Here is a 24,933-nt window from a genome sequence, read left to right as displayed (position 1 = left end):
TGTGAGTGAAAATAACACATAATGAAATTAAAAAAAATTCATACCTGATTTATATAATGCTAGATCACCTGCTGTGTCAACTTGGTGTAATTTCAACTTCGTGTCTTCCACACTATTCGAACTAGCATCAACATTTTCATAAATATGCTGTTTATTTGTGGATGACTTTTTTGCATTGATACCTAATTTCGGAATTTGGGGAGGCAATGTAAATTGTAAGGTATTGTCAACACTACGCACGTCAAGTCTACTAGCTTCTGTGTAGTACCCTTCTACCTCACAATATTCGTGTTCTGTAAAATTAGAAGACTGTGTAAAAGGCGATCAAAGAGGGACACATATTATGTTATACTACTATGCTAATGTCTGAACAATCAATAAACGGGATTTATTTTTACTATTTTAAAGGCATCAGATGAGCAGTTGTTCGCATTGGCCTTTGTCTGTTTTATGAAATGGTTTTTGAAATACTTCTTATCCTAGACATAGATTACCGTAGCCGTATTTTGCACAACTTTTGGATTTTTGGACCCTCATAGCTCTTCAACTTGTTACTAGTTTGGCTTTATAACAATTTTGATCTGAACGTAACTGATAAGTTTTTTGTAGAAGAAACGCGCGTTTGGCGTATCGATCTATTAGCCTGGTACCTTTGATTACTATTTTTAAAATAGGTAAAATATAAATGTTTGTATTCATGATATGCATATCAATGTTTTGTGCAATGAAAGATTCTTGTTTCGCTTGCTCAATCTCAAAACGACAAAACAGAGAGCGTCTTTCTCATCCTAAGTGACATATGTTTTGTTCATAAAAATGGATACGATGCATGATAACAATGTCATGTACGGGTACATACAAAGTGCGAATCGAAATGAAACAAACAAAACAAGAGAAAATGAAACGGAATCAGCTGGGGAGAGCCGAGTAACAACGAATAAATAAAACGATCAAAAATGATCTTAAAAAGATTTCTTTTTTTCATATGAATTTCTAGTATCACTGAAACTGTCTGAAACTCGTTCCTTGAGAAGACGTTTATAGATATGCCCTTTCTTTATATTTTAGGTGAAGTCGTAAAATGTTATAGCCCAAATCTTATAATATGGAACACATGTCGGAAAACAATTGTTTTGAAAGCCATTATCTTTATTGAAATTTTTGCACAGCATATATATATAAAGATGATTTTGGGTGAAGTACTTTCATTTAAAAATACATTTTTTTCTAGAACGTCATTATCTAAAAAACCATTTAGTGGAATATTAATAATTAAGACGCAGTAAAGATGAATAAAATAAAAGGTGATGTTATGATGTTACCGTTTTCCAATCTTCGATTGCAGACCTTTTTAGTTCTGTTGTAAAAAATCCAAAACATAAAGTGCCTAATTAAATGAGAAAATCAAATGATTAAACACATCAAACGAATGGACAACAACTGTCATCTTTCTGACTTGGTACAGGCATTATAATGTAGAAAATGGTGGATTGAACCTGGTTTTATAGCGCTTAAGCTATCACTAGTACAATAATTTCCATATTATAGACAATAATACATAATCAAAATATCACATATAGGGGCACAAACACAACACTGGCCCAACAAAAAACTCGGGATGATTTGAGCCTTGGAAGGGTTCGCATCATTAAAATGAACAAAAATTGTCATTTCGGATATTATGCAATATAAACAGTTTAACAATACATTGTTAAAAGCTGTCATTACTTCATTATCATATTCCTGTAAATTCATTAATAACCTTTAATGAAACTATAGCAATAAAAAAAAATCGAAAATCAAACATAGGATCATATTCTATTTAAGCTTGTGAATTAACCATATGATAATTTTTTTGTTTTATGAAAGTTACTCAATGAATAGAAAACGTATTGGTAAACGAACAATGTAACGGGAATATCGACTCTTTAAAATATTTAAGGAATGACTGTAATATTTTTTCTGTCTATGAACAGGTCGAGAACTCTAGATTTTTTGACGTAAGAATATATTTGCATAGTATTTTCCAGAAAACAAGGCCAATATTGCCTTGAAAAACTGACCAATTGACTCAATGAACTAAATGCATTGTGGGCTAATACGAGTACACTACTACTTAAAACACGTGGAATTAGTGGGAAAACAGTCATCTAATATATTGTCTGGGACTCTTATGACCAAAGTTTTTATTCTGCAAATGTATTTAATGTTAAATATATAACGTAATCTTCAATTTGCATGTTCAGATTAAAAAATATTGTTTATTGGCTTCAATTTTCGACTTTCTTTTTCGCCTTGCAAAAGTAGTTGAACCGGTTTTGTGCATTGTTATGAATTGAACCTGCATTTATTTCACGACATGACACAGTGAAATATCCAATTAAGTGACCACTGTCCAGTAAGAAAATCTTTAAGCTCTTTTAAACCTGTATAATGTCATTCCAATAGTTATCAAAGGTACCAGGATTATATAATTTAGTACGTCAGACGCGCGTTTCGTCTACCTAAGACTCATCAGTGACGCTCATATCAAAATCATTTCTGCCTAGAAAAACACGAAACCTTTCACTGAAATACTTCTTTCTGTACTGAATGTGTATTTTTTAAATCAGGACCTGAACTAATAGTAAGAACATCATAAATTCAGTATGCTAAGAATAAGTGTTATGAATGCGACAGGGGCGGATACAGCAATTTTAAAAAGGGGGTTTTAACCCTGGACAAAACTACATGTCCCCATCCAAATGCACTGATCGTCCAAAAAGAAGGGGGTCCCTCCCCCGGAACCTCCGCCCCTGGATCCGCCACTGAGCGTGTACGGTATATAGCTCAGTACATTTTTTATAGTTCCATCCATCGAGAATATCCAAGTGTTGCTAATTTTATCCCAAAATATACCTCAGAGGTTTTTCTTATCGTTCGGCTGCTGTCCTGTTGACATATGTAAAATATCTCCAATATTAAAAGTCTCTGGATCATAGTGGGTGCCATATTACCTATTATTGTTTTCTAAAACGTGCTTTGTATATATCCAAACATAAAAAACAAAAACAAAAACCCGGCCCAATTAAATATATAAAAGGAAAAGAAATCTATCACATAAAAAAAGATATATTGTATAGGAGCATGTATTTCAGTGCTTGTCGTTTGTTTATGTGTTACATATTTGTTTTTCGTTCATTTTTTTATATATATAATTAAGGCCGTTAGTTTTCTTGTTTGAATTGTTTTACATTGACATATCGGGGCCTTTTATAGCTAATTATGCGGTATGGGCATTGCTCATTGTTAAAGGCCGTACGGTGATCTATAAATGTTAATTTCTGTGTCATTTTGGTCTCTTATGGACAGCTGTCTCATTGGCAATCATACCACATCTCCTTTTTTATTACAGATCCAACGCTGCAATTTTCACAAAACATATCCAATTTTCCACCTTGTCGCACAAACATACGGTTAAATTATTACAGCTTATTTCCTAATGCATGTAGAGCAAAACTTTGTTAGCTTGCTTGATTTGTTTGTTTATTGTACAAAATATAAAATATACAAGTTAAACTATGCCTATATATATTGTTTAAAGATGTCAATCCTTTTTTTCGAAGCTTATATAAACAACTATACAAACAAAGCATGCAAGCAAACCAAAGTTTTACTTTGCAGGTATAAGAAATCAGCTGTAATGATTTTATTCAGTTCGCAAATTTCCGAGCCCGTTAAAAAACAAACAAACTGAAACTAGTACAGTTGCTGACTTCACTACCTTCAAAAGAAAGGGAATAGTTTGGAAGTCCCATATACTGAAATGTGACAGAAAAATACTTATAGATTTGGTTAACACTGCCATGTATGTAAATATCTCTTCGCCTTTTTTTCGAACACAACATTCAAGGATCCCACATTTGCCTTTAATTATCTACTAGTATACGAACATTGCTGTACTCGCGAATATCAGCACCGGCTGTTATCGACGGCTTACTTTTAACTAGTAAGTTTGTATTATGGGTAATTGTGTTTTTCGCTGTTCTTTCGTTGCTGTCTGGTGGACAAATACATTATTTAACAGTGTGCACCACATTTTTTATGTTATTTCAAATAGGCAGAAAAAATATTACAGTCATTTCTTATAATTTAATTCTAAATTCCATTTTAAACCGTAAAAAGCCTTGAAAAAACGTTGATGACGTCACGGTCACATGACTAAATTATGTCTACGGGCTCATAACAAAATAATGTCAGCCAATCAGAAGACGCGTTACATCCAAATTTAAATTATGTATGATTAAACAAAATCCTTACCATCTTCTTTTCCATATAGGATATGAATTTGTTCTCCGTTATTTTTGCCGGATCTAAGATACTTGTCGATTTCTAAAAAAAATATAAATAATCCAATGCGACATTATAAAACGAAATAACACTGTTACAAGTCTTAATTAATTACCTATTTTAATTATAGTTATAACTAGTCTTTTGTACAGGAAACGCGCGTCTGACGTAAATATAAATTTTAATTCGGGTATCTATGATGAATTTATTTACTACGATTCTCCTGCAAATTTGAATGGTAGCACAACAGTTATGAAATTCCAACATTTTAGTCAAAGTATTCTGAAAATCAGGGATAACTTTCATCATGAAACACTTTGGCTTCCCTTTAGAAAAGATAATTTATCACTATACTAGTGTCCGTTTTTTGTTAAGGGGCCAGCTGAAGCACACCTCCGGGTTCGGACACATTCCCCATTTCCATTCTTAATTCAAATTTTATAAAAGTACACACAAGACGAACCAAGGCTTGGGGTTCCTGACTTGGGACAGGCGTAAACATGCAGCAGGGTTAAACATGTTACGTGAAATCTGAACTTCTCTCTAGACGATATGTGTAATAAAAAAATATACAGCAAAACGCACAGAAAATATCGATATGATACCATCGTTATTTTTACAAAATTAGCACGACTCATACTATGCCAATAACTGGTGTATATGTCTTCATTTCCGATCTTTAATGACTTGAGAACAGTATTGGATATATGAAGATGTGGTAAGAGTGCCAATGAGACAACTCTTCATTCAAATAACAATTTATAAAAGTAACCCATTTTAGGTCAAGGTACGGTCTTTAACACGAAGCATTGGCTCACACCGAACAGCAAACTATAAAGGGCCCCAAAAATTTGTAATATAAAACCATTCAAACGGGAAAACCAACGGTCTAATCTATATTACCCATTGTTCATATATCTAGTTGGTAAGCTTTTGGGGAGAATGACGTGGACAACTGGTTTAAGAATAAATGTTTTTTTTTTCTCTCAATGCAAACACTCTATGAGTGAATGAATATTGAAGCAAAAATATGCCACCTTTAATGACCTGACTACGGTATTGTAACTATATCCCTTCTTAGTAAGTCTGTTTAAGGATTTTGTTAGCATTTGAGGTGACATTTTTGTGTTTTGTAAAGAATATTATCATAACAGATTGGATGATGTGAAATACCTGAACGTATGAGCTTTCTGCATGTGGATTTTTTCACGAATGATGTCCTTGGTCCGATAGTAAAATTAAGTAAACATTTTGACAAGTTTGTGATATCGAAAACCATATAGTGATAATATTTTAGGTATCAAATATTTCTTTCGTTCAAATCAAACAAGTTGGTACATAAACGAGCGAATCGAACAAGTTGAGATATATGGACACCATATATTCATACGAAGATATTTTCTAAATGCAATTATGATGTAAAGAGGTAAAAAGGGTAGACAAATAAAATGTTGAACATATTCGAAAACATCAATATAAGCATGCAAATTAGGTAAAGCTTAGAAAATTAGATAAAGCTTTGTCAGTTTGTTTTAGATTTATGAGATTGACTGTCCCTTTGGTATCTTTCGTCCCTCTTTTAGAAGAGGCAGAACACAGTTTATGTTTATTAACGATGTCATTTCCCGAGAATTGACTAAGATGAATTGGTGGTAAATTTGTGATTTCCACTTATAGAACCGCATTATGAAATTTGCGTCAAACTAAACTCTTATTTTGGCACATTTTAATATTTTTATACAAATATAAAGTTTTTTCATTACTGAATTTGAAAAACTGTCTTAGGATTTGTCATCCTCGTTTTTTTTGTTTTATTCATTTTATAAAGAAAGAATGGAACGAGTCGTGGCTATAAAGGTTACGACTCACTCTGAAATAAATAATTGAAGGGGAGGATATATAGGTCCTTATCTTCTCTCGCATTTGGACGTTGTTAATGTCTCCTGTTAAAACATCAGAACTCGGGCCATACATGTATTTGAAATAACTACAATTTCATGAAGTAGGTGTATCTTTTGTGTATTGAAATGAATGGTTTACTAATAAAATAATACAAATTTAGAGACACCTGTCTTTTATCTGTGGGATTTTGACCTGACTAACTTTCGATAGTTTCATTTAGTCGTGCACATTTTTGATTCGCGTTTCCTAAACGTTGCTTTTATAAAGAACATGAATTCAATGTTGCTCTATTGTTAATTTTTTTTAAAGATCATTTCAGACCATGAATTAAGACACAAATAGAGAGCTAACTTTAACAGTTGTGATAACAGTTCTTAACCGAACCCAATTGTGATTATAAAAATAATCTTATAACATAATTCGTCACAATTGAAGAAATAACTAATTGATGTGTTTATAAATATATATTAGCTGTCTTTTATAAAAAAAACAAAGAAGAAGAAAGTAGCCCTTTATAAAGGTGGTGTTTCAGAAATGCATTGCTTTGACATAAAATTGTGAAGTCTAATGATATGCATTCATATAGAATACTTCAGGAGAAGACTTTTGAAAAACGCCAATTTCCCCATGAGTTCAACTTGTCCTAACATGTTTAACCCCGCCACATTATTAATGCCTGTCCCAAGTCAGGAGCCTGTAATTCAGTGCAACGTGGTTGTTGTTTGTTTATGTGTTACATATTTGTTTTTTGTTCATTTTATTTTACATAAATAAGGCCGTTAGTTTTCTCGTTTGAATTGTTTAACATTGTCTTATCGGGGCCTTTTATAGCTGACTATGCGGTATGTGCTTTGTTCATTGTTGAAGCCTGTACGATGACCTATAGTTGTTAATGTTTGTGCAATTATGGTCTTTTTGGAAAGTTGTCTCATTCGCAATTATATCACATCTTCTTTTTTTTTTTATATATGGTGAGTTTGACCCTTTATTTGGCAATAATTACTAAATTATAAACAGGAAATTTTAGAAAGAAATGTTTTAAATCCTCTCAGTACCAAAGTGCTGACTAATCAGCACACATAACCGGAAATCATGGCCGTTAACATATTCAAATTATTTTCTTTCCATATTTCAGTCTCAAAATTGAGCATGCAGTATTAGTAAGATATGAAATAGAAAGTAATAATTTTTTATCACGCTAAACGGTATATTGTAATCATCGTTATCAGGCAGAAATTCGTATAATAAACGCGCGATTGAACATACCTTCCTTCTGAAATTCCGCATACACTTCGTAATCATCAAAGTAGTTGAATAGGTACTCAAAAGTAGGTCTTTTTGACGGTTCCTTGTTCCAGCAACTCAGCATAATCTCATAAATATTTTCGGGGCAGTTATCTGGTTTTTCATGTCGGAATCCCATTTCAAGTCTCTCTAAATATTCCATATTTGTAATTCCTAAAACAAATACCAATTTGCTTTATTTTTTATGCATATTTTCTTTGAAATTACTGCAAACTTTGTACTTGATATCAAGGGTAACAGGATTATAATTTAACGCGTGTTCCGTCTACAAAAGACTCACCAGTGACACTCAGATCAAAATAGTTATAAAACCAAACAAGGTCAAAGTTGAAGAGCATTCAGGACCCAAAGGAGAGATAAATCGCAAAAACACATTATGATTCAAACACTTGAAATTGACATTATCAAAATGCTTGATTCCTTTATGGACAATATATTTGTTATGTCTGGTGTATTGGGAAGTTTTTTTATTTATTGGTTCTTAAAATATTAAACCACTACATGTAATATAGCTCCTGTAGAATATTTCTTTGTTCAGAGTCATTTAACCATATTATTATTGAGATAATAGAGTAGTATAAAAGAGAGAAATAGTTGTACACGATATACGATATACGAGAGGATCATTATGGATTTATTTTACTAACAACCGGGTTGTACAGAAGTCTCAGGAATACGTTATGACTGGACTTATAGTTATAATAGGACTATTCATTTGTACAATTGATCTAAAATTAATATGGAATTTCGTTCTTAATGGTCAGGAAACAGACAACGTCCCACAAACATGGTCTGAGAAGAGACGAAGACCTGATGACATTCGTAGAAATTATATTTATAGGACTCCAGCTCAAACCATAATGGATGAAAGCGATACGCCCTATGACTCAGATGAAGTAGATATAGGAAGATGTGGTGTGAGTGCCAATGAGACAACTCTCCATCCAAATAACAATTTAAAAAGTAAACCATTATAGGTTAAAGTACGGCCTTCAACACGGAGCCTTGGCTCACACCGAACAACAAGCTATAAAGGGCCCCAAAATTACTAGTGTAAAACCATTCAAACGGGAAAACCAACGGTCTAATCTATATACACAAAACGAGAAACGAGAAACAGGTTTATATTACATAAACAAACGACAACTACTGTACATCAGATTCCTGACTTAGGATGTGCACTCTTACTCTTGTCCTAGTCCTAATAGCACTATTTTTGACGGGCAAAGGAACACGAATCGGAAAACATGGGCACACCGACAAAACAAATACAATCGCCAGATTTTCATAATCGGGCAAATGAATTAACTACGGATATGCCGAAAACTAGGTGTTTTCGTGTGAGGAAGATTCGACCAGCAAACGAATACCCTGTCCGTAGAACGTTTTCCGGAGTTAGCGATGACGTTTGGAATGAATGTATCCAATATTTTGAGAAACTATCCGAGCTAAATGTTTGGAATAACGAGAAGGCACGTAGGGTACTATTTAGCACTTTAAGAGGACAAGCTGAGACGTTTGCATACGGGATGCCATTAATTATTCAAAGTGATTTTGAACACCTGAAACGGAAGATGGAAGAGAGATATAGACATACGGCGATGAAAGAAAGGTATGTGACAGAGGCAACGCTGAGAAAAAGAAAACCGGAAGAATCTTTGAGAGACTTCGGTCAAGCCATAAAGGATTTGTACCGTAGAGCGAATCCGGGCAATCCTGAGATTGTAGAGGAGAACTCTATTAAAGCGTGCCTTGACAAGTGCGGACTATCAGAGGATTTTCGACTTGCTGCCAAGCGAACCAGACCTTTTATTTTCTTATTTTTTTTTAGAGGTTAATCATGTTTTATTAATAGTTTTTCACATTTGTTAGTTGATACATCAAATACCGGTACATTACCCCGGCCCATCACCTCTTATGACCTACAGTTACCGTTTATCCAGCTTTTCCCTGGTTTGACTCAAACCTTTTATAGTTTTTTGTTTATTATTGTAGCAAAAACATGTCAATACATTCCGAAATTCAAAATGTCGGCATTCTAAATTATTAAAACAACCCATTGAATAAGAAGAATTTAAAAAGTCGAACGTTTCATTTATATTGAACACCATTCTATTGAATGTGATAGTTGAGTAAGTATCAGCAGTATTTGTAAAGTACATATCTTTCAAGGATGAGTATGGCGAAACCTTTTTATTTAAGGGGCTCCAATCCTCTTTTTAAAATCCGGGATTCGCATCCGTCTGAGCTGAATGACGTGCAATAAACATGATCATTGTCGTACATGTTGAATATGGCTTTAATCAAATTCATCAAACATAAATTTAATTTAATTCAGAATATACTAGATTATAGTTATTTAATAGATGATGAATTGATTTGGCATATCCTAAAATAAGGTAGAATATTTTCTCAACAAATAATAGATTGCTTTCACAATAAGTTAATGAAACAGTTTTTGCAGAGCTCTTCCTCACATAAATAATCAAGCAAAATATATGTACTTGGTTAAATATTTTTCAGGTCGCGGAAAGAACGATTTAGAATGCATTTACTGTATTTTGATGAAGTAATTGTGTGGTTGAATTGACATTTGGAAATAATTATAATCACTGTAAGCAATTTAACCACACATTTACCGAAACAAGATACAGCAATTGTTTAATTCCAAATTTCGAGAGAACAATATGCACATTATCTAAAAACACACAGCTTTCCATAAAAATAATTATCATAATTATATCATAAATACACGCGAGGCGATGCTCGATGAACGAACACTTGGACACTAATCTTCAGGTAAAAAATTCTATACATAAAGAAAACCTAGTCCAATAGTAACAATATTGAATAATCAAAATATTTGGTAAAGACTTCACAAAATTGAGCAACGTCTCATTTTTTATGATAATCCGTGTTAATTTATCAATGAAATGCATGCAACATTATTCAAACAATGAAACTTTCTCAAAGTTAAATACCCTTAAAAGAAGTTTTTTAAACTACTAAAAAACTGCTATATCTAATACCTTAATCAGCGCAAATACTTTTTTACAAGCTCATTAATTCTGTATATACTAGTTGAGTTAAGGATATACAATTGAGAATGGAAATGGGGAATGTATCAAAGAGACAACAACCCGACCATAGAAAAACAACAGCAGAAGGTAACCAACAGGTCTTCAATGTAACGAGAAATTTCCGCATCCGGAGCCTTCCTTGAGCTGGCCTTTCAACAAATATAGTTCAGTGATAATGACCGCCATACTAATTTCCAAATTGTACACACAAGAAATTCAAAGAAATTCAAATTAAAATAATACAAGACTAACAAAGACCAGAGGCTCCCGACTTGGGACAGGCGCAAAAATTCGGCGGGGTTAAACATGTTTATGAGATCTCAACCCTCACCTATACCTCTAGCCAATGTAGAAAAGTAAACGCATAACAATACGTACATTTAAAATTCAATTCAAGAGAAGTCCGAGTCTGATGTCAGAAGATGTAACCAAAGAAAATAAACAAAATGACAATTATACATAAATAACAACATACTTCTAGCAGTTAACTGACATGCAAGCTCAATACTTCAATTAAACTGATTGAAAGATTATGATTTCATCATATGAGTATTAGACACAATCTTTCCCGTTAGGGGTTTAGTATCATACCATAATAACATATATGAGAAGAACATAACCCGTGTCATGCCAACAACTGGTTTTTGAATAAATGTGTTTCGTTCCGCTCAAAGACCCTATAAGTGTCTGTGAGTCAATATTAACGCCAAACTGTGCAATCTTTAATGACCTGATAACAGTATCGTAACTATATCCTTTCTTAATAAGTCTACGTAAAGGTTTTGTTAGCTTCTGCGGTGAATACTGACATTTTTGTGCTTTAAAAAAGAATATTTCCACAAAAAAATGGATGTGGAATACCTAAACGTATAAGAAGTCTGCATGTTGAGCTATATTTACGAATGATGTCCTTACATCGATGACAAAATTTAGTAAAAGGTTTTACTAGTTTGTGATATCGAAAACCCTGGTGTAATGATTTTTCAGTAATTCATAAATTTCTCTCCTTAAAATTTGAAACATTGTTACATACACAAACGAATCTTACAAGTTGAGATATATAAGCACCGTAAGGTGGTGAAAAGGGAACGTCACCATCTAAAAATGGATAATAAACAATAGGAAATGAAAAATCATCTCTTTTATCATAAATTTTAGTAAAAAGCTTTCTGTTAGTGATACAGCTATCAAGATCGAGGAATGGGCAGTGGTCATTGTTAGCATTAGCTTTATTTAAAGTAAGTTCAACAGGATAAATTTCTTTAGTATACATACTGAAATCGTCATTATTGAGAGCCAAAATGTCATCCAAATATCTAAAAGGATTATTAAATTTGTTTAACAGATGTTGTTTGGATGGGTCTTTGCTGATTTTTGTCATAAATTGTAACTCATAGCAATAAAAAAAACAGGTCCGCAATAAGTGGTGCACAGTTATTCCCCATTGGAATTCCGATAACCTGACGATATACGGCATCTCAAAAGCGAACAAAAATGTTATCTAGTAAAAATTCAACGGCATATCAAAGCATGTCAGATTGACATAGTTTTTTGTTTATTGCTACTTAAAATGACATAAAAGAGTTTGAACATATATATTCACATTCTGACTTTTTAAATGCCCATTTAATTAGGTGGATGAATTTGAGGCAAAGTGGTATACAGGGTAGAAACTTTGAACAGATTCAAAATCACCAATATAAGCATGCAATTTATCAAGTACTTCCAACGAGTTCTTGACACTCCTAAAGTAATTAATTCCAATTAATTTAGTTGTGGAACGATGCCTTGACGACGAAATAAATCTATATTTGTAAGGAGCTTGTGTGGAGCTTCGGAAGCCAATACATAGTTGGGACTTTCATTGTAATTGGTTCTGCTTGTAAAGCAGAAGCTAAAAGTTCATGTTTGTTACAGATGTCGTTTTCTGAAAATGGAGTTAGTTGGAATGTTTGTGAATTGGTATTTTTTTTTCAGAACCTCAATGTAAAATTTACGTCAAACAATGATAATATTATTAGCAGCTTAATCGGCCGGGACAAAAACAAATTCCTTGGCTAGTTCATGTTTGATACGAGAAATAGGTTGATTGTGGTTATTGTTAATAATAAAATCTTCTTTAAAATGTTGAATACGTATATCAACTTTGTTCATTACTGAATTGAAAAAAAGAGTCCAAAGATTTTTGTCAGCTTTTCCCCGTTTTATCCATTTCAAACAGTAAGTATGGAGTGAGTCGTGGATGATATTACGACACTCATTCCAATTAATACCTGCAGGGGGACGATATTTAGGTCCTTTACTGAGGAATGATTTTAACTCTCGGTCTTGAACGATGTTAAGATCTCCTGTTATAACAATGGAAATGGGTTCATAAATGTATGTGGAATTAATACAATTACATGAGGTAGGTTATTTTTCACTGATACTAACATCTTTACACAATTGGTTATAATTGAACACAAATTTTCGAGTAAACTTTTTGTAAATATAACGAATAAGAGGGAGTTCAGTATTGTCAAAATATCCAGGAATTCATGGTCGTTAAATATACCGGCAATATTTACAAAATCAAAACCTTTATTGACATACTTTATTTCAATAAAATGATTTTTATGATCGTCAGTGCGATCAATTTTTTGAAATAGTTTAGAATAACAATATGCCATAATAATTTGAACTATTTAATACTTAGGACTGTTATATGAAATTGTGTTGCAATCATCCAAAATATTATTTAACCTATCAACCGGTAATGAACAGAGCTTCTTTGTTAACAGATAATTCTGCCGTTGTTTTTTGAAATAGAAATTAAGTCCGAAATATTGGTATGATTGCTCCGAAATTTTGTTTGATTACGATTTTTGCTAAGACCGTGAGAACATTTGTTTCGATCAGGTTAAGAACCTATATCAAAAATTTTAACGGAATCGGTTCTTGATATATTACCAATTCCCTTGATATTATCATTAAGACCGAGAGGATAGACTGTCTGTAATTTGTTAATCCAATTTAATTCAATTATTTTCCGTGATCGTAAAAACTTTGAATGAGATTCACCAGGCTGCCTATTTACTATTTCTTAAGGTTTATATGCTTGAAAATATTTTATGATATCTTTGTTTGATCAAAAAGTATTCTAAATTGATAAAAAAAATATCGTAAAATGATTTAATAATATTCCAAATTGATATCATAAATTAATAGCAGGATATCATAGATGATCTTATCATATCTAAACACATCCTATTATATCCTAAATATCTTAGTTGATCTAATGACCTATACCTTGATTCTGCGCGGTACAGTCTTGTGTACATATGTATATTAACACAGCAGCTCTAAGGATGCCATTATTCGATTACGATATTCTTTTCCCTTCTGAAATACCGGAGATCATCTCCAGTTTTTGATTTGGTTCGTGTTGCATTGTGAAGTTAATAGTTATATACTTAGAATTATGATGACGGTTGTTTACTTTTTCGTTTGTTTTTCGGTTTTTTGTTGTCATTGTTTTTTCATTATGTCTTCGACTTAGTAGTTTGAATGTCCCTTTGGTATTCCTCTTCTTATGTTTAAATGGCTGGAATCACTACATGAAGCAACTCAATATCAGAATTCAGGCCAAACGAAACGATTTTAATCTTGAAAATTATTACTGTTTTTCACTTAAGTATCAATATAGCAGCTTTATCCGCGTATGGAGTATACAGTTCTCAACTACTACGATATTCAATAATTAATAAATTACCCCTGTATGGCACATTTCCAAATGTTGTCAATTCCACTAAAATGATACCAAATGACCATACATCCGACTTTAAGGTATACTTGCCATACAAAGCAGCCTCTGGTGCTGTCCATTTTATAGGATACTTCTCACCTGTAAAGCAGTTTAGCACATTTCAGCAGAAATACTAGTATGAACAAAAATACACCAATACCAATTAGCTATATCAGCTTGAACAAAAGCTTTAACACATAAAACTAATGGAAACAATAATTGTATTTCTGGCTTGGTACAACATATTTTTATGTAGAAAATGTTAATTAAAACTGGTTTTAAACTAACTAAACCTCTCACTCTACCGTCACATACAATTTCACTATATTTACAACAATGTGTGAACAAATAAACAGACACAATAAGTAAAAATGTCTTATATAACAATCAACATTATCTTATGTTCTCAATAACTTTAAAAGAAAATGAATCACAGACAGTTTTGATATGAAGTTTGTAAAAAACCATCGGCAGGATGAAATGAGCGAATGATGAAACTAATTATTAGGTAAATGAACTACAGGGACCAAAATCAATTTTGAACGAGGCAGTTAGCACCCTAGATTCTTATATTTTCTTAACTTATCACAAGATAATGATGTATTACGCCTAAACGACATTATCACAAGTCAAATTGTGTTCGTATTCATACCTCATCTAAACTAAGATTATTTTCAGAGAAAATAGAAACCGGTTGCCTCATCCACTTTTCATAAAACTGAGGCGGAAATATTCAAACTGAAAGTCATAAGTCATAAACCTCAAGTTAAAAGAAATAATGCATATGTTTTTATAACTCAATGGATATTTTTTATCAAACTTCTGTACATATGCTTTATTTCTGAAGAAAATTCTTTAATTTGTTCATTTGAAGAAGTTTAATTTATTTTCATTGCTTCCTTCCAGGAAGAAATTCCCTGACATATTTTCCGGAAGCCAAAGGACCTCTGTGTGACCCATCTCGTAAAATTCTGGTGATCGCAATACGCATGTATTCCCTTAAAATAAACTATTAACTGATTGTACAAGTTAAACACGTGCCCAATATCCACACTTTTTGGTTGAATTGTTGACAAACAGGTACCAATCGCTAAACTTCGGCTTCAAAACACGAATTTTATTTCCTTCTCTATTTTCACAACAACGTTGACCGATTGAAAAAAATTGACGATTATACGAGATTTCTGCGAAAAAAAGGATAAAATCGTGCACAGAAGACTTATCTTATGATGTTTGTATGCATGCATTGGTTCAAGAATTGAAATAACATTATTTTTCACCGGTCACTTGTTTATTATGACTTTAACCATGTTAATTCTAAATGAAAATCTTTAAACGAACTTTGAACGCATAGCCTTTTAGTGTAGATTGCCTGTATATCACCTACTAAGTTTGTAAATAAGCTAGCGGTACACAAGATCTAGTTCTTTTTTTTTTCTAAAAAGTGTTTTGTGTGTACAAAATCTAAACATATATTTGCAAATTAGTACGACATGTTACTTGACAAAAAACACAGTGATCCATACCTTTCGAAAATATACATTTTTGGATAATATAAGGAAATTCTAGTTTATGTATTATAAGCCTGGTACATTTGGTAACCATTTACGAAATGTATTCCAATTCACTATTCCAGAATCTAAAGCCTTTTTGGTAATATCTTTTAAAAGCATACACCAAAACGTTCTTTACAAAATTCAACCAAAGATGTATTGTTATTTTCATTTTGGTGTACGAAAAATGAGATTACCGACAGCCCTTTAGATTCTGAAAAAGCAAATTATCCACCTACATGTATAAGTATTTTTTTTAACACTAATGACACATTCTAAATTTGTACTTGACGTTGATAATACATTATTCGATAAATATATCAATGTCGAGGGCTAAAAATGTACTTCAAATATTCTCAAATCGTTTTGAGTTAGAACCGGCCGACAAATGAGCCAACAATGTTGTAGTGATACATGTATGACTTAAATACTACACGGTAGCTCTTAAAGTTGAAATATTCTACTCTTCTACATTCAAGACCTGCAATTTACATAGAGACAAATAGTAAATATTAATACCATGCCACTACCATATCTCAGCTCTTGAATATTTTAACGTCCCTACTATGTATTGGTTGTGTTAACTTCAAAGAAAACTTGTGAAATATAGTTTCACCTCAGGTTCTTATAACGGTTCTTTCATAATCTTTCTCCTCTTTTTGGAATCTTTAGATAAATAACGTGTTTTTGATAGTACTTTCAATTCGATTGATAATTTTTCACACAGTTATATCAAACAGTGTTCTTATTTAATCCAATTGTCTTTAAATATTTGATAAGGTGATTTATTTGCTGCAACTCATTCAAAGCGTTTTACTGAAATAAAAGTAAATGAGCTAAATGACACAACGGAACTGTTTTAAGAGAATTAAAGCTATGGTTTTCTCATACAGATTATCGACAGATTTAAGGTATTCCAATAGATTCTAATTGGCTCGTTTCTGCATTATCATATACACTTTGTATGGCAAAAATTAGTTACGTTGCGTCTCAATCTAATCTTATCTAAAAATAAAGTGGATCGTTAAAATAATAGTAATAATTTAATATCAATTATTCAAGTTCTCAACTAAAAACCGAGTATTTTATTGTGAAAAAAGTAAAATTCTGTTTTAAAGATTTCCCGCTTCAAATGATACTTTGTTGTACGCTAAATTCCAAAAATGTATGGTTTCTTGAAAAAAAAAAACTCTCATATGGAATTGTTAAAAAATTGGTAAGCTTGGTTAAAATTTTTGTCAATACATGTTATATTTACTGACATAATTGTCTTTTTGCAGATTTTGTTATTTCAACTTAAGACGAAATTTCTATAAACGCTATGCAACAAAAATATAGGTCTTCGTTCCCTATTGTATGCTTGGTCCGTTTCTGTGTGTTGCGTTTTAATGTTGTGTCATAGTTCCTCTCTTGTGTTTCCATCGGTTTTGGTTTGTTACCCCGATTTTGTTTTTTTGTCCATGGATTTATGAGTTTTGAACACCGGTATACTACTGTTGCTTTTATGTAATTGATTATTTCTAAAAACCGTTACATAATCTATTATATTTAAAGATTCAAATAGGTAGGCAGTTTATGTTGTACCTTGAATCACAGGTTATCAACCTAAGCGGTATCATTAGATATGTGTGTGTTATTTTTATCAGTACTTAAAATTCATGAAATTCCGGAAATTAAAGGTATAGGACCTTTATTCTTATAGCTTTTGAAGTTTATGTTTCAAACCAATATACATATATATATATATATATATATAAGTACGTCTGAGTCAGTGACAACCCTACAACAGATGTATCCATCGGATCGCCATCAATGATGGTGATACATGGCTGAGTACATAATGTATTTTTGTATTTTTGTATCCAACATAATGTTGGGTAGTTGTATATATATATATATATATACAACTCGTCTAAACATCAACCCAACAACGTTAGATCTGTAAATTTGCTTGGGTTGATGTTTAGACGAGTTGTATATACATTATGTACACAGCCATGTATCACCATCATTGATGGCGATCCGATGGATACATCTGTTGTAGGGTTGTCACTGACTCAGACGTACTTATATATATATATATATATATATATTGTAAAAAATTCGTTGGAAGTATTTGATAAGTTGTATGCTTAAATTGGTGATTTTGATTTTGTTCAAAATTTTGATTTTCCTACCCTATATACCACATTGTATCTCATTCTCTCTGAGAAAAAATTCACTCACCTAATTGAATGGGTATTCAAAAAGTCGGAATGTGAATATGTATATTCAAACTCTTTTAGATTATGTTAAGTAGCATAAGATATATGCCAATTAGACATGCTTTGATACTATGTCTGCACTTTATTTGTTACTAGGTAACATTTTTGTTCGCTTTACAGATTCCGTATATTGTCAGGTAATCTGAATACCAATGGGGACTTACTGTGCACCACTTATTGCGGACCTGTTTTAGTATTGCAAAGAGTTACAGTTAATGACAAAAATCAGCAAAGACCCATCGAAACAACATCTGATACAAAAATCAAATAAGACTGTTAGATATTTGGATAATATGTTTACTCTCAATAATGACGATCGAGTTCAGAATATATACTTAAAAAAAATATTCTGTCGATCTTACTTAAAAAAGCTTATACAAACAATATCCGTTGTCCTCTCCTCGATCTTGAATGTATAATATTAACGGAAAGCTAAATTCTAAAATTCATGATAAAAGAGATGATTTTTCATTTCCTATCGTTAAATATCCATTTTTAGATGTGGACGTTTCCTTGTCACCATCTTAAGGTGTTTATATATTTTAATTTCTACAATTCGCTCGTGTATGTAACAACGTTTAAGATTTTAACGAGAGAAATTTATGTATTACTTAAAAAAATATTACACCAGGGTTTTCGAAATCACAAACTCAAATTATCACTATACTGAATTTCATCATCGGTACAAGGACATCTTTCGTAAATATAGCTTTACATGCAGACTTTGTATACGTTCACATATTTAAATCTAATCTTTTATGGTAATATTCTTTATAAAGCACAAGAAATGTCAGTATTTTCCTAAAAAGCTAACAAAACCTTTAAATATACTTATTAAGAAGGGATATAGTTACGAAACTGTTGTCAGGTCATTAAAGGTTGCAAAGTTTTGCTTTGATATTGATTCACTTATACACTTATAGGGTCTTTGCATCGGAACTAAACACTTTTATTTAAAAACAAGCTGTTGGCATGACACGGGTTATTATCTTCTTATATATGTTAAAATGGTATTATACTAAACCCCTCACAGGAGGGGTTGTGTCTGATATTCATATGATGTAGACACAATCTTTCAATCAATTTAGATGCAATCTGGAGCTAGCATGTCAGTTAAATACTAATAGTCTGTTGTTTTCTAATGTATTATTGCTATTCTTATTAGTTTCTTTTGTTACATCTTTCGACATCAGACTCGGACGGACTTCGCTTGAACTAAATTTTAATGTGCGTATCGTAAAATTATCATCTCTATGCCTTGTATATCATGTACTGTAATAGGAAGCTAGATTAAAACTGACGTGGAAAGGTAACAACCGGCCACCGAAAGCTTCATTTTAATAAAGCCCAGGTGGTCGTGTGGTCTAGCAGAACGGCTACAGTTCAGGCGATTTGGTGTCACGATATCTCAGTAGCATGGGATCGAATCTCGGCTAAGGAAGAACAAAATAATTGCGAAAGCAAATTTACAGATATAACATTGTTTGATTGATGTTTAGACGAATTGTATATACATAATGTACACAGCCATGTATCACCATCACTGCTGGTGATCCGATGGATAAATCTGTTGTAGAGTTGTCACTAGCTCAGACGTACTTGTTGATTTAATTATATAATTATTTATTGTGACTGTATCTTACATTAATTTGTAGGATCCTTTACTATAGATAATTCATCTAGTCTGTTAAAATAACATCTTCATGCCTTGTAACATGTACTGTAGTAGGACGCTTGATTAAAACTGACGAGGAAAGGTAACACCCGGCCACCAAAAGATTCATTTTTATGAAGCCAAGGTGTTCGTGTGGTCTAGCGGGATGGCTGCAGTGCAGGCGATTTGGTGTCACGACATCACAGTAGCATGGGTTCGAATCCCGGCGAGGGAAGAACCAAAAATTTGCGAAAGCAAATTTACAGATCTAACATTGTTGGGTTGATGTTTAGACGAGTTGTATATACATTATGTACACAGCCATGTATCACCATCATTGATGGCGATCCGATGGATACATCTGTTGTAGGGTTGTCACTGACTCAGACGTACTTATATATATATATATATATATATATATATATAAATCAACAACAAACAACTACTTCATAAAAAGATTACCTTAGCTATACTTGGCAAAACTTTGCGGGATTATTGTCTTCATTGCTCTTCAACTTTGTACTTTATATTAGGGATGTCAACCCGATGCAGATTTACTAATCGGTTACTCGATGGATTTACCGAGCGATACTCGAGTACGCTCTCGGTAAAACATTAAATAAATGGAACCACAAAGTTATACCAATAATCTGTATTGTGGGGTGTTGTCTTATGATCGTAAAATTCTCAACATTATTACCAAGGACTAGATAATCGTCAAACGAATTTTATTTAATGAATGGCTATTTTTTATTTTGAATTTATTGAACCATAAAACTAATTTTTGACTCTTCACATTGAATAATCCGCGAAGCGGATTATGTAAAATGTGAAGAGTCAGAAATTAGTTTTATGGTTCAATAAAATCAAAATAAATTATTGCCATTCATTATAAATAAATTTCTATCAAAAATAAGGCTCAAAGACCTTTTTATATTATTTATATTAACAATATAACAACGTACACACATTTCGGCGTATGAATACACAACGTCAGAGTGGGCGTGTCGCCATCAAAAGTGAAAACATTGAAAATAAAACTAATAATTTTAACCAATCAGCAGACAGTAAATACACAAAATTTATTTATAATATAATGAATAGCTCATTTACTATTTGTACTAATTATGAAAACTGGCAATAATTTAATCAAGTAATTGATTAGTATCTACAGCAAAAAGTGTAACTCAAACAACAGTGTTTTGGAACCGTAAAACACAGTGAATCATCAACAAAGGTGCTATGCATAGATATCATTGATTAAAAATAGAACACAACACGTTCAATAATTTCAATTATTCCGAAGCGCTTTTCTGGATTTACCTTTATCAGGAACGCTCAAAGCCAATCATTTGAAATCCGAAGATGTATATGTACTAAAACCGTTGAAGAGGTATATGACAAGAAACACAAAATTGATAGCCAAATCCATCTATATTCAGCTTTGCCTGAGGGAGGTGAAACCTTAGTTTCTTGATAATTTCAAAGTTTATAAATGGACAATTTTAGAAAAGTTTGTTTAATCATGGCAGTAACGAAGTACAGCCTACTGGGCTGATGATACCCTTGGGGACTGATAGTCCACCAACACAGGTATCGACCCAGATGTTAAAAAAATGTAATAATTTGGAGAGGGTCGATATTGTTATTATTCAAATTATATCAGCTTGTCAATTTTTTCAGGGACGTCTGCTGATAATTTTTTTTATATGCTCTGACGGTACAGAGGTGGGGGAGTTACTAAGATTAACTCAACGTGAAAAAGCCTTGGAATAATACTCGTGTTCATATACACAACATGTACATCTGTTATACGCAAATATTCGTATTGTATTTTAATTTTGATTTATATATAATTTCCTGGGAAGCGCTCTGAAATTTTTTTTTTTAAATTTAAATTTAAGAAAGCAACAGCATTCTAACAGGAAACCGATAAGTCGAGTATCATTTTGGTAATCGATACTCGGTACTACCGAACGATACTCGAGTACTCGATTACTCGTTGACATCCCTTCTCTATATCGCTTTTTAACTTTTTGGATTCCAGCGTCACTAATGAGTCTTTTGTAGACGAAACGAGCATCTGGCGTAAATACACAATTTAATTCTAGTCTCTACGATGAGATTATCTACAAACCTAGATTTCAGGACACTGGCTTGAGGCAATACATAAGAAAATGTGTGTGTGATCAACCTTTCCCAAATATAAGACAAATGTACAACAGAACACTTTTATGTCAAATACAATTGAATTTGAACAGCTCTACTCTCATCTGAATTGGCAGTTTTAAATCTCTGGTACAAGATTTGAAAGGGTTTTACACATCAAAACTGTAATAAGCTAAACCAACAACTTACAAAAAGATAGATATCTAAAGTACCGGATGTTTATTTTTACTACGAATTCAAAGTCAAATCCCTACTAACAAAACCACCCTCTTTCATCATCAAAATCATTTCCAAATGATTTCGTTTGACACTACATAATCAAAAATCTAAACAAAGATGAACATTATAAAAAGTAGTATCGACAGGATACAGGATCAAAATACATAAAATTATATGTCATATAATTCCTGTAGATTTGTTGTGTACTTTTTCCGGGCTTTTCTTTTTCTTGTAATTTCTAAGAGAAATTCTCGAGAAGTCTTAAATTGAAAACCCTATCTTTTTTTGAAGAATTTACCGTGATACACTTTGTATTCATCTTCGTCTTCCTTAAGAACTTTAGCAAGATGAAACCCAGAAATTTTCGTCTCTAGGTTATCATTGATTAGCACGTTAGCTGCTCTTAAATCTCTATGTAGTATTCGCTTTTTTCCTAAATAGTCAATTCCACGTGCGATCTACAAAAGAAATATTAACACTTTATTGTTTCATGTATTATTTAATGTGTATTCATTTTGAAGCTAATACACCGTTTAATTTTGTCTAAAAATACTGACGTCAGAACTGTAAAAAAAATGTAGACTCATATTTGGAACTACACAAAATAATAGGTGTTGCCTTGGGTGAAGACAACACATTATTAGATGTCGTTAAGATGGTGAAACTTTAACTGCCTACATCCGTCTTTCAATTACTAAAGCAAATTGAATGGCAATTTACCCTCCTTGAAAATATTCAGATAGAAGCTGCTAGAATTATTACAGGATTACGAGGTAATTCCTCCAGACAAAAACTATATATTGATTTAGGTTTAGAAACTCTGGAGAATAGACGTAATAAACATAAGCTTATACTATTCTATAAAATATAAAATGGGATGACACTTGCATACTTATATGAGTTAATCCAGCCATATCTTCCCAGACAAACCCCTTATACTTTGAGGAATGAAAATAACACTCTTCACCCGCCTCTTGCTAGAACTAGCTCTTAGTGTAATAGTTTCATTCCTTCCACTATAAGACTTTGGAATAGTCTTCCTTTGAGTTTACAAAAGTCACCATGTTTGGGTATATTTAGAAGTGGACTGGATAAGTTTTATAGGACTGATGATATATTTAAACCTTTCAACTATGGGAAAAGGAAACTTAATATAAGTCATTGTCAACTCAGAAATAATGCTAGCAACCTTAAATCTCATTTATTTAATCAGTTCTTATCTGAGAACACTTTTTGCACAAACTGTAACCATCCTGTTGAGGATAACAAACATTTCTTTTTTATTTGCCCTAAGTATAATGATGTAAGACAGATCCTTCTTGATTCCATTTACTCCATTGTTGATAATGTTGACATAAATATTGAATTACTACTTTTTGGAAACAGATTATTATCATATGATATGAATATTTCTATTTTTAAATCTGTTCAGAAATATATTAGTGACACTCAACGTTTTGTTTGAAACTTACTTAATTTTTGTTTCCTCTAGTTTTATTTTTCCCTTTTTTTTTCTACACTCCAACGTTAATTCATTTATTCCACTAAGCAAGCTTAGTGTCTCCTTCAAGCCATATATATATATATATTTCTAATAACTTATAAAGGATATTTGCATGTTTCAAGGTAATTTGAATAACTGATGATTAATTGCCTATATATTTATATATACTTTGCATTTATTAAGTAACACTGTTAACATATTTTGCTCGTGTGTGCTCACAAGTAGCATGCATGTTCCACTAAATTGCATTATTTTAAATACAGTTGTTGTAATATTGAATCATACCTTGTACATGTATTATGGAGAGAGCTTTTATAGGCTGTGCCTGTTGCTCAATCCTTTTCATATCTTAATGAATAAAATATGTTTAAAATCAAAAACCCTCAAAAAATTGAAAATAGAAACTTATTTACAAGTGTGATGATACAATTTTCAAAAACCTTTTCTTTTGATACTTTTGTCAGAAAATATTTGCTATCATATTTTTTTTCTTCTATTTCGGTCGATTGCGTTACACATTTGCAAATTGTCTAAACGACATAAAAAAGACAAGAAAAGGTCGTGGTTACAAACTGGGCTAAAAGAAATAATGAATTGCAAAAATGTTAATCACAACGTAAAAACAGGTCACACTCTTACAAGATAATTACGGTATGTATGCTAAAAACTTAAGTATGCATACTAAATTTTTTTTATCCTGTTGAACTTACTTAACATAAAGCTGATATTAACAGAGACCACTACCCTTTCCTCGATCTTGATATTTTTAACATTAACGGAAAGCTTGATAGAAAAATATGTGATAAAAGAGATTTCTTTTAATTTCCTATTCTTTTAATTATCCATTTGTAGATGGTGACGTTCCCTTTTCACCATCTTACGGTGTTCATATATCTCAACTTGCACGATTCGCTCGTGTATGTAACAACGTTTTAGATTTTTGGTGAGAGAAATTTATGTATAACTGAAAACTTATTACACCAGTGTTTTTCGAAATCACAAACTAGTCAAAATATTTAATGCCACTGCTGATTGACGTTTCGTCCCCGAGGGTATTACCAGCCCAATAGTCAGCACTTCGGTGTTGACATGAATATCAATTATATCGACATTTTTATAAATTTTCTGTTTACACAACTTTGATTTTTTCGAAAGACGAAGGATTTTCTT

General features: G+C 32.2%; 1 protein-coding gene across 1 annotated transcript in view; it reads right to left on the bottom strand.

Moving 5' to 3' along the window:
* Positions 1-23,511, bottom strand: part of LOC134692564 (platelet-derived growth factor receptor alpha-like) — a 40,592-nt gene extending 17,081 nt beyond the window's left edge. Inside the window, exons 1-6 of the mRNA XM_063553022.1 lie at positions 23,503-23,511; positions 22,558-22,717; positions 14,368-14,499; positions 7,498-7,689; positions 4,300-4,371; positions 45-293 (exon numbers count right to left, since the gene is read on the bottom strand). Of these exons, the coding sequence (XP_063409092.1) occupies positions 45-293; positions 4,300-4,371; positions 7,498-7,689; positions 14,368-14,499; positions 22,558-22,717; positions 23,503-23,511 (814 nt within the window). The remainder of the gene's footprint in view (positions 1-44; positions 294-4,299; positions 4,372-7,497; positions 7,690-14,367; positions 14,500-22,557; positions 22,718-23,502) is intronic.
* Between the last annotated feature and the right edge of the window lie 1,422 nt (positions 23,512-24,933).

Source organism: Mytilus trossulus, chromosome 12, assembly GCF_036588685.1.
Source record: "Mytilus trossulus isolate FHL-02 chromosome 12, PNRI_Mtr1.1.1.hap1, whole genome shotgun sequence".
Classification (NCBI taxonomy): domain Eukaryota; kingdom Metazoa; phylum Mollusca; class Bivalvia; order Mytilida; family Mytilidae; genus Mytilus; species Mytilus trossulus.
Note: the sequence above shows the minus strand (reverse complement) of the source record. Positions and strands in the feature narration are given on the sequence as shown.